This window comes from Gigantopelta aegis, chromosome 10 (assembly GCF_016097555.1).
Source record: "Gigantopelta aegis isolate Gae_Host chromosome 10, Gae_host_genome, whole genome shotgun sequence".
NCBI lineage: Eukaryota > Metazoa > Mollusca > Gastropoda > Neomphalida > Peltospiridae > Gigantopelta > Gigantopelta aegis.
The window spans coordinates 89,453,297-89,465,500 of NC_054708.1; the positions used below are offsets into that span (position 1 = coordinate 89,453,297).

Sequence of the window (12,204 nt, forward strand, 5' to 3'; positions counted from 1 at the left end):
CACATGACATCATTTTGTGTTTGCCAAGTTGTGATGATGTATATTTGGTACCGACAAAGTCCTTGGTTTGTAAGTGTCAAATAATCCAATAATATTGTACATTACACCACTGCAGAATATTTCTCACTGAGAAAATATGGAAAATAATTTCCCTGTTATGAGTGACCGTTTGGGTAATAAATATAGTTATTTATTAAATCAGTAAAAAGCATTTTCTTCATGGTGTATGAACTGCACAAAAACAGGAAGTACTAGTAATGAAAGTTGATTGGTTACCACCGGTATCAAAGCAATAAATGTCTATCACAGACTGCAGTCTTATAATGACATGCTTTCGTGTTTGTCTCGTCTTAATAAAGGGGAACCGGCCTCGGTGGTGTCGTGGTTAGCCATCGGTCTACAGGCTGGTAGGTACTGGGTTCGGATCCCAGTCGAGGCATGGGGTTTTTAATCCAGATACCGACTCCAAATCCTGAGTGAGTGCTCCGCATGGCTCAATGGGTAGGTGTAAACCACTTGCACCTACCAGTGATCCATAACTGGTTCAACAAAGCCATGGTTTGTGCTATCCTGCCTGTGGGAAGCGCAAATAAAGCCGTACGTGTCCCATTTTCTTTTTTTTAAATATTATGTTAGAATTAAAGGGAAATGCCAATAAGAACGTTTATTTATATTTGCATTATTACCAACAACTACGTATGGTTCTGTAAAATGATGGAAATACACGGTGAAACGTTTTCAGGCCCGCTCATCGTGTCAAAACATCCCCATCATTTTTGCCCGAATATGAAGGTTTGCTCCAGAGGGGGAGGAGGTAGCTAAGCCCCCATCTCGTGGGCGAAGGCTAATAATATACCGGTAATGAGGTAACAGCTACAAAGTGATGAAGTGTAAGCTATCCCTCGCTTATGTCCCTTTCCAGATCTCCGAGTAACCCATGTAAAAAGTGTGGTTCTGTAAACACGGGTAAAACGGGCGACGGCACTGGGACACCCCATCAGCAGACGAAGAGTCTTATGACGACTCCGCAGGGCTGGTATCAGAGCTTTCCGCCCCTTCCGTGGAATGGCCTTGACCCCTCTACACCGTCAACACAGATTACAATGGGCACGAACTGTACGTCGGTGGCAGCGGCGTGATTGGGAAAGGGTGTTGTTCACGGATGAAAGTCGCTTCAACATGTTCCGAAATGATGGCCGAGGTTATGTTTATCGACGTAGGGGAGAGCAACTGGCGCCAAACTGCATCCAAGATGTGCACCCTTTTGGTGGAGGAGGCGTCAATGTATGGGGCGGTATTTGCGGTCAACGGACAAGAATTCTCATCATCCATGAAAATCTGACTGGTCAAAGATACAGGGATGAAGTGTTGCGACCTGTTGTAGTGCCATTCTTGCGTCAACAGCCTAGGGGTACCCTTTTGCAGCAGGACAATGCACGACCTCATACAGCCAGACTTGTTCAGGATTATCTCAACAACGTTAACATCAATGATGCCTTGGCCATCATCTTCTCCAGACATGAATCCCACAGAGCATCTCTGGGATCATCTTGATCGACAGCTGAGACAACGCGTATCTCCCCCAGCAAATCGACAGCAGCTTGAACTGGTTTTGTTGGATGTTTGGAAAATGATTCCTTTCAGTAAAATATTCATCTTATAGATCACATCTGTCATGGTTTTTCTTTATGGACCTACTGAACAAGGTGATGTTTCTTTTGCCTGTTAGTTTATATGTCTAAAGATTATCAAAAAATGTACCAAAAAGCATATAGTTTGGATTTTTGGGCATATGTTTCCTTGGAAATAACACAAAAAGTTATCTCAAATATTAAACTCTAGTTCTATGCATAATTATGACTCTTTTTTGTGGGTTTTTGGCATTGAGACAAAAAAATCACTGTTTCTATATTTTAAAAACATAGGTGGGCATTTATGATATTTAATATAAGCTAATTTAACTATACAAGCATAATATGGATTTGCTAGTGCTACAGCTGTATTATTACCATAAACGGACCACCAGTAGATGCACAGAAAAAACAAAATGGTTTCGTCCATCTTAAGGAAAAGAAATCGGCTGCATGTGTATTAACCTGAAAAGAAAAGAAGTTTGTTTTGTTTAACGACACCACTAGAGCACATTGATTTATAAATCATCGCTGAAAAGAAAAGTGAATTGAGAAAGCTGGAAACAATAATACATTAGTTTAGTGTGATCGATGCATAATAAATTAAAGTGAAAGCAGTTTAAGAAATGTAATTATACAAGTTTGTTTGAGGGTCTAGGGTTCGGGTCCCAAACAGCAGAATGCTTTTGACGACTTGAAGACCGCTCTTTTAACTCCACCTGTGTTGGGTTATGCCAACTATAATCTGCCATTTGAATTGCCAGTGGTGAGGGACTTGGTGTGGTTCTTCACCAAGACCATGATGGAGTAAAGCAAGTCACTGCCTATGCTAAACATGGATTAAACAAGGCACAGAAGAACTATCCAGTGCACAAGATGAAGTTTTTGGCATTGAAATGGGCTGTTACAGAAATGTTCCATGACTACCTCTATGCAGTGCCGTGTTAACCCATAGCCAGGCCCCTAGGCTTTTAGGTACTTCGGGCCCCTTCCGACACTTCAATCTCAGCAAAATAAAATTGCCGGGCTCCTAATCCTTGCTGGGCCCCTAGGCTTCAGCCTAGTCAGCCTTATGGATAATATGGCACTGCCTCTATGGAAACAAGTTCACCATCATAGCAGACAACAATCCATTAACCCACAAATTCAGTGAAAGCCATTTGTTCTGTCAGTCAGATCCCCAATTATGTGGAAACTCTTTGATTATTTACCCATCCTTTGGATGATGTAGATATCAGGAGTATTGACTGCATGTCATCCAGAGATTGGAGATCAGCACAAATGAGAGATCCCATCATTGGCCAGTTTGCAAGATCTCTAACTTATGGAGAGAGACCATCTCGAGATCGAGTTCCTGTTTCACCAGTCAACAATGCTGTTTAGGGAACTTGATAAAGGAGTACTTTATCGAAAGACAAAGATCAATGGGGAGGAGAGGAAACAGCTGGTTTTACCAACTGAATACAGGAAGCATGCTCTCCAGGGACTCCATAATGATGCAGGACATCAAGGACATGACAGGACCTTGTCACTTTTGCAAGAAAGATTTTATTTTCTAGGGATGTCCAAAGCTCTTGACAACTGGATTAAGGGGTGTGGCAGATGTGTTAGACGGAAATCGAACACCAATATTCGTGCTCCATTAGTCAACTTCTCTACCAGCCAGCCAATGGAGTTAGTCTGCATGGACTATCTGTAGACCCAGTGATTTTCTGCGATCGCGGAAAACGGACAGAATTCACTGAATTCCTATTGTGAAACGGAATTACGATTTTCCACGAAGTTAAAAAAATTAATACCATTTTACTATTGCCACACACTGTAAAACTGATGATTGGCCCGTGTGTAGTACTATTGGCAAATGCATAGTGTCACATTTACCGGGGCTACAATCAGCCAGACCAAGTGGAAAAACATCCGCTAGACTGGATTATACGCTTCATGGTAAACAAAATGGCCACGTTGGGAACCAAATACTTTGCGAACGTTAGCGAAACGTTTGCTGGCTGAAATTAGTACTGGTTTACTGCTTATTCTGTTGCACCTGCACAGACGGGACAGGGTTTTTTTCAGGAGTAAGTTCAGCCAGGAGTTTGTCGCCAACGCTTGTCTTGGAAGACGGATTTTTACGCTACACATTAAACCGAATGACCACTTCGGGAACCAGTCAAAATATGCTTGTAAACGTTTAGCAAAAAAAGGCTGGCTGAACGTTGCAATGTTACTTTATTTCCAGTGTCATGCACATACTTCACATTGCAGATGACGTTAGACTGTCAAAGCGGTGATAAAAATAAATGTTTACATTTTGTTAACACAAAGCCCCGTTGAATAAAATAGTGCACTCAATTGTTGGACAATTATACGTAGTTGTTATAATTGTAACCTTTGCTCTGATTTTTCGCTACTAATATGAAGGCCTACTTTGATTTAACAACAAATAGCAATGTATGTCGACACCAGTCAATTTTCGGACCCTTGTTTTGGTTTCGTACAAACAGACCCAATGGTAAAAAAAATGTATATGATATATTTGATAAATGGTACTTTTCTTCTTTTAAAACTTAAAATTTTTATATTTTGTCAAGAATTATGAAAAATTAAAAAATAAACAGCGTTGTCTGCCTGTTATGTTAATTTGTCACAACTTGTGTTATTTAAATTGTTAATTAGGCATACATATTGTATTCTGAAATGGAAATGAAATGAAATTTACAAAAACATGAAACGAAAAATAGCTTCTTTTGAAATGGAAAACCACTGGGTCTATATCTGACACTTGAGACATCAAAAGGTTTCCAGCTCATCTTGGTGATCACAGATCACTTCACTCGTTATGCTCAGGCTATTCCAACAAGAAACCAGACAGCAAGAACAACAGCAGAGGCTCTCTTTAATAACTTCATTGTTCACTATGGATTTCCTCTTCGAATCCATTCTGATCAAGGAGCCAAATTTGAGAGCCAGCTCATCAAACAGCTTTGTTAAGTTGCAGGGATAACAAAGTCAAGAACAACCCCATACCACCCGATGGGAAATGGCATAACTGAGAGGTTCAACAGGACTCTTCTTAGTTGGGAACATTAGATCCTAACAAGAAGACTGACTGGAAGTCTTATGTCTCACCTCTTGTTCATGCTTACAACAGCACCGAGACATGAGACAACAGGACATTCTCCTTTCTTCTTAAAGGTAGGGTCAACTCAAACAAGAGCCTTATGTGTTGGAAAGATGCATACCCGGACCACCAACACATACTGACACTTTAACAAATGAAAAACGCGTAATTTTAGAGTTAATAAATAACCATGATTATTCCTGCCAACTGGGGGCAGCCATTTTGTTTTGTTTTTGTGATGTCTGGTGGGATAGCTTGGAGCGAAGTGACGTCAGCTCCTGACCATCTCCTGTATGTAGTGTAAACAAAAGCAGTAATTTTCGACAAGGCGCTTCTTTTTGATCAACCTGACTTGTAAAACAGCATAAATGACGTAATAATATAATAAACTATTTAACTAAATATATTTCAAGTTGCATTAACGGAACAAAATGGGGTTATGGTATTTTTCTCTGTTAAATAATCCAAAGGAAAAATGTACACTATTGATATTCTACGATGGAGCAAAAACGACAACCCACGATACCAAAGTGATAATTTTCTTTTCTTTGTGACTACGTAATTGGTCAGTTCTGTGGTTTTAGATGGAAAAGTCTACGTAATCAATAGTTTTACAGAACTATTTACAGTAATAAACCATGTCCATTACCATTTTAGGGGCGACAGGTAATATTCCACAATACCGGTATGTATTTTTGTGTCTAGACAGCGTCAATTAATTGGCTCGTCTGGTTACCAATCAAATACACACCTGCCAATCAGGAATCACAGGTAGAAGCAACTAACAGCATAGACCAATTAACTAAGAAAACTCTCCGTGTATCATTTCAGTACGTAGGTTACTGCACGGACAAAACATTGTTAATTATTTTGACTTGTTGTGTAGCCACTTTGACAATGGTATTTTATTTTGTATTGAAAAATAATATATATAGTGCTGGATATACTTATTGCTAGGTTACTGGGGTGTGTATTAGTACAGAACATTGCAATGTATGACTATTTATCATCCCGTAAAAAACAGGTAGATTGTGTTTCTCTAGTTCTAAGGCTCATTCCTGGCGTTACGCGTTAAGTATTACGTAACCACCAGCTCGCCAGAGGGCGTACTCACTGAGATGATACAAAATGGCTGCGCCCATTATATATAATAGCCGTCACATTTAACGGTTTTATTAATTAACTATACGATTATACTTGTTGATATTAAGCAATATTGTGCATTATATATCGTTGAATATGCATACCAGGCCAAATGCCTTAATTGTCCCTTCCTTTAATGTTTGGCCGCCATCCTAGATTACCTGTGGATGTAGCACTTGGCATAGATTTGCAGCAAGACAAGAAGAACCTGTCCAGTTATGTTTCAGGACTTAGGAAACAACTATAGGATTCTTACAAGCTGGCATCCGACCACATTGACCAAAGCCAACACAAGCAGAAGAAATATTTTGATGCAAAAGTGCGAGGTGCAATCATCCACATAGGAGACAAGGGAAAACACAAACTGGCAGATAAATGGGAGGAAGATGTTACATTGTACATCGTCAACCTAATCTAGAAATCCCAGTATTTGTGTTGAAGAAAGAGGATGGACAGGAGAGGAGTCGCACTTTACATCGCAATCTTCTCCTGCCAATCACTTCTCTTTCTTTTATTTTAACCGATGAAAAGCCAAGACGAATACTGCCTGACACACCACCAACAACGACAAGACTACGACAGCACCTACCAAAGATGCCAGTGAGAAAACCACAGTCATCATAATCCAATGATGGAGCAACCCCATCTGGAGATGATAGTTTGTTGGAGGATGATTCTGATGGGTTTGTGGTTGGTCCTTCGGTTCAACAACCTCCAGTGGTTGGCGCCCCAAACATCGTTGTCACAGATGCTGGAGAAGGAACTGGTTTAGGAGATACCACCCAACCTGATATTGAGATCAGCAACAGTGTTAAACAGGATGAAGAACCAGAAGAAGAACCATTGGAAACAGAAACCTTACCAGTGGATCAAAAGTTGGAACAAGATGATGAACGGGATTCTATACCAGAGTACATAGGATCCAAGATGGTGTCAGTTCCCAAGATTCTTCACCAGAATCAAACCATGAAGTTCCAGGTGCAATACCAATACCAATACCCAGAAGGTCCAAGAGACAGAAGTGGAGAATTTAGTATGCTCCAAACAGCATGTACTTGGAGAGAAAAAGTGATTTTTTCATTAAAGCAACCAGGAAAGTCTGTAGAGTTATGCTCAATATATTGGGACAAACTGTGACAATTGATGAGGAAATCATTTTATTTGGGAGGGGAGTTTGTAACTGGATGTTTTAAATTGCATTTCACATACACTACAATTTTAAAACAGTTTACATATATTTTATTCTTTCAAACTCTTAATAGTACAAAGCTGTCTCTGATATTCTTTCTACTGTTTTCTATGTCTTTGGTATTGTCAGCTTGGGTTGTGTTCACCCTCAACTCCGTGTTCAGGCAGGTAATCATTCAGTAGTAAGCTCATCTATTGTTTCTTTTGTTACCTGGTGTTCTCTGGAGTCAGAGACTTTTAAACATTCAAGCAAGACAGAGGTGGTTTTCTGCTTTGCAAGTTTATGTGTGATCAAGTTCTGCACAGCACAATTATTAACAGCACAGGTAAATACAAACATATATTTTAAGAAATTACCATATGTTTTAAGTAGTAAAATAGATTGGTGTATGTATATTTTATGATAAACCCTAGATTGGAAGTTAGCATGTGTAAGCTAGTAGTTGATTAAACATATTCTATAGCGAATGGGTTAAAGTAGTGTTTAATAATGTTTATAATTATACAGGGATATTTGTCTTCTGATAATAATAAAATTAAGTAAATAACTAAATTAGTTATTAATCTATTTTATTATTAAGTGTTTTTATGAATATATTCTATGTGTATATTTTATGAGCACCTATTTATAAGTGGTATTTTGTCGACAGGTTATCAATGATGTAACTCAAACAGCATCATTATTCAAACGACCAGACCCACAGTTGGTAGGTTAAATATTTACTTATATGTGTGTGCTGTTTATGATTATGCGTGCTATGGAATACACAGAAGTGTTTATTTGTGTAGTTAGTCTATAACGTGCTTAGCACATGCTTATAGCAATGATGTGATAACTAAATTAACCGTTGAATTATAATTATATTTGATTTGAGTCTGAATTGAAATGTCTGTGTGTTACATGTACATTAGCAATATAATATTGAAGTAATTTGTACTTAAACCTGGAAAATGTAACTGATTTTATGTCCTTTTGTTATTCCAGGGTCGTGATATATATACTAGTATATATATATATATATATATTGGTGTGAGATTGTATGTTTTATATACGTCAGCTCCAATGTTACCGAAGGTTCTATAAAGCACAGAAGACTTTATTCAGGGATCACCCGGAAGGATGTGAAGATCCCGATGTATATAAAACATAGATCAACACACATGTATATATATATATATATCTCTAGAGAAAATATCCTTTTAACAGTCTACAAAGACAGATACGTACTGTTTTAAAAAAAAAAAACTAAACTAAACTAAAAACAAAATTCAAATTTAAATTTAAACAATTTTTTTTTTTTTAAATGTTAAACAAAAATATTATGTCACTAATATTTAAATCTAAACTGTCTTCAAACACTTATTACCAATTCAACTTAAAAAAATAAAAATCCACAAAATAATAAATGATTAAATCAATTACACAATAGTTTAGCTGTAAACAAAATTCTATATAAAATATTAAACTACCTTCATTGGTATCAGTGTAACTAACTAAAATTAAAAAAAAAAATTCTAAATTCATTTTCCAAAAATAAAACCAATAAATAAATAATTAATCAAAACAAAACAAAAAATAATCAGTTACTACATTTACTTTATGAGTACATAATCAAAAAGTTCAGCAAAAAAATGTTTCTCTGCAGACAACTGTGAGTAACAATAATATAAATAGGCTAAGAAAATAAACAAATGAATAAGATTTTTTTTATATATATATATATATATAATACTCACAGATTAGATACGAATGTAGACATTTCACATCAAACACATGAATAAAACACAACACACAATCAATAAGTCACTTTAGCTGTCACTGAAATGTTTTAAAAATAAAAATGAATAGAAACAAATCAGTTCTTCATAAATGTCACTGAATGTCAAAGTTCACAGAATGTCACATCACAAGGTCAAAGTTTACAAAACTGTCACATAGTACAAAAGTAAAAAGAAAGTCACAAGCAGTCACATGATCACATGGTGGGACACATGCTAAAACCACAAGAGTCACATTGCACAAAAGTTTGAAGATGAAGATGAAAATAACAACCAGTCACAAGTTAGAACACAGTTCCGATCCACAATAGTCACATGATTGATCACATGATCCCAAGGGTCCCAACGTTGGCTCCAAATGTAACAGATAAAAATCAACCTCCACTTAGGGGATTCGAACCACAGACTCTCAATATGAGAGTCCAGTGCTCTACCAACTGAGCTAATAGGGAAATTCCCACTAGCTACTGCCAGTAGGAGCACTTTATACCAATACTACTACACAATTAATATAATTACTACCATCCAGGTGTCTGTTTAGTTTGGGGGGGGGGGGGGGGGCAGGATTTACCTCAGTAGGTTGAGCACTCACCTGTGGTGCTTCTGTGGTATGAGTTATCCCAGGGTGTGCATTTTACCTTCACCCGGTCGACCCACAAAAATAAAGTTGGGCAAGTCAAAACCTTATCATGAGTCACCCGCCTAGCGACTGAAATTTTGTGCATTCGTTAGTGTATTATTTCAGAATGCCTAAAATGTAATGTTTTTAATAACCCAAAATTAGTTTTGAAAATAATTCAATTGACTGGTTCTCCGGTATGTATAATATGCAGCCAAACCAATATGTGTTTTCTGGGTATATTTGGGGACCAACCAGTCTATTAAAATAAAAAATATTCGGAACATTTCAGCCTATTTTGTTTACCAGCATGCAGCTACATTGGGAGTGCTCAATTGGGTGATCCGAATTCAGTGGGAACTACTAATTAAATGAAACGAATAAAAAGAAAGAAAGAAAGAAATGTTTTATTTAACGATGGTTATATGGCGTCAGACATATGGTTAAGGACCACACAGATTTGGAGAGGAAACCCGCTGTCGCCACTACATGGGCTACTCTTTCCGATTAGCAGCAAGGGATCTTTTATTTGCGCTTCCCACAGGCAGGATAGCACAAACCATGGCCTTTATTGAACCAGTTATGGATCACTGGTCGGTGCAAGTGGTTTACACCTACCCATTGAGCCTTGCGGGTTCGGGTTTGGAGTCGGTATCTGGATTAAAAATCCCATGCCTCGACTGGGATCCGAACCCAGTACCTACCAGCCTGTAGACTGATGGCCTAGCCACGCAAATGAATAAAGGCAAATTGAAACAAAAGCCCTATGTGGTTGACGATAATAACTCCATCGTTGCTTTTAGAGCATTGCATAAATTGCGTTCAATAGTTCTGCATTTATACGTGCAGACACTAATATCTGACATCTTTGATTCTGCCAACACCACCACCCAGTCAGGAGGTGTTGGAATCCATTCCAAGCTGAATGCGTCACTCTTTTGGAATTCCGATTACGTCTATCCTGATTTTTAGAATTGCCAAAGTAGCATATCCACTGTGTTTAAATGTTTATGTCATTTGAACATGTGGTGTTGTAATTGTTTGTATGACAGTTATCCAATTTAAAACTTAAATTAAATTAAATTAAAAATTTTTTTAATGTGATGACACAGATTTTAAAAGCGTAGGATTATAATGTTCTATGCGCCATTTACTTGTTACCGAGAAAAACAATGTTAAAGTTTTAACTTAATGGAACTTAATATGTAATAATTATCAGTGTGCTGTTTCTCATTTGGATATAAATTGTTCATCTAAATATTCTTATTTTAACCTGGCACTGCTCCAAAACATCACATTCTCTGTAGTTGTAAAATCTGATTTGGACTTAGGACATTGCGACATACAACTTGACTGATTCTTTTACAACATAGAACATGTATTTAAGCACATACATGTTCATAGTTAAGGCCATAGCATTTAAAGTACAATTAATAATGAGAGAAAAAATAATTAAAACCTACTTATATGCAAATTCTTTAATATATAAAGGAACATAGTAGAAAAGCTCAGTGTTCATTTTTATTTCTATAAAGACATAACAACAAAATGTATTCTATGATTATGGTACAAGCAACCTAACACAAATTGCATGCATTAAAACATTTGAATCAAGTGAAAAACAAATTCCTAACTTTAGGTATGCAAATACAAACAACAACAAAAGATAACAATCTTGACTTCAACAGCTAATAAAATCAAAATGGATCACATGGTGATTAATAAAAAGGAAATGTTATTGTTGGGGTTTTTCATTTTAATAATGTGAAAATGTATAAATAAAATAGATAATGCCAATAATTTTGACATGCAGGTTCGAGTATAATTTTGCAATTGAATGGGGTGGTATGTTTTATGAGCTTTCAAAAACATGCTCTTTTGTGTTTACTATTTGTATTTTATCATATCTTATTTAGAACAAAAACAATTGTAAAAGACTGCATCTTGTTATGCCATGAACTTGACCATACTTCTCAGATCCTTCTTTTTTTCTGCATGAAGACATGGTCGTTTTGCAATTTTATTCATTGTTGGTAACAGGTCATCAGCATACATATAATTGTGTGCTACTTATCTTGTAATGTATCATTAAGTTGCAGTGGAATTTTCAATGCTTTATCTACATTTGTTTTGCTAATACTTATGTTGAGTTAAAATTAAAGACACTAAGACTTAGTGTAAATTATAACATGTTATGTTGAAAGAAGTTCAATAATGTTATATTTTCATGGTAATGTTGAGAAAGATTGTACATATAATGTTCTGTCCATTATAAAATGAAGTAAAATAGTGTTTTCTGACAATAGGATTCATTGGAATTTAAATTCCATTTATGTTTTTAATATTCAACAACAAATAATATGTTTAAGAAAAAGACATCAAATATGCCATTCCATGGCCATGCTGATTTTGATATACACATCTAGTCACGTGACTGATATTGAGAAAATCAATGGACATAAAATATTAAAGTACTGATCATTTTGTAATTTTTTGACATAGAACAAAAAAGAATTGGCAAGAACTTACTTATAGTAATTATTTTTAGCTAAACAAATTATTAATAAGGAGATAGAACACTTTATTACCAACAAAATGGTATATGAACTCATTTTGTGAAAACATGGACTTAGAACATTATAATCCTAAGACAATGATATATCAAACCACTAAATCCAAAAAGTGTTGATTTTAACAACTGTAACACTAGTTCGAAGGGACGTAGA

General features: G+C 36.4%; 1 protein-coding gene across 1 annotated transcript in view; it reads right to left on the reverse strand.

The window, feature by feature from the left end:
* LOC121384071 overlaps positions 1 to 2,087 on the reverse strand; it is a 98,030-nt gene extending 95,943 nt beyond the window's left edge. Inside the window, exon 1 of the mRNA XM_041514292.1 lies at positions 2,010 to 2,087. Coding sequence (XP_041370226.1) covers positions 2,010 to 2,061 — 52 coding nt within the window. The 5' untranslated portion in view covers positions 2,062 to 2,087. The remainder of the gene's footprint in view (positions 1 to 2,009) is intronic.
* Between the last annotated feature and the right edge of the window lie 10,117 nt (positions 2,088 to 12,204).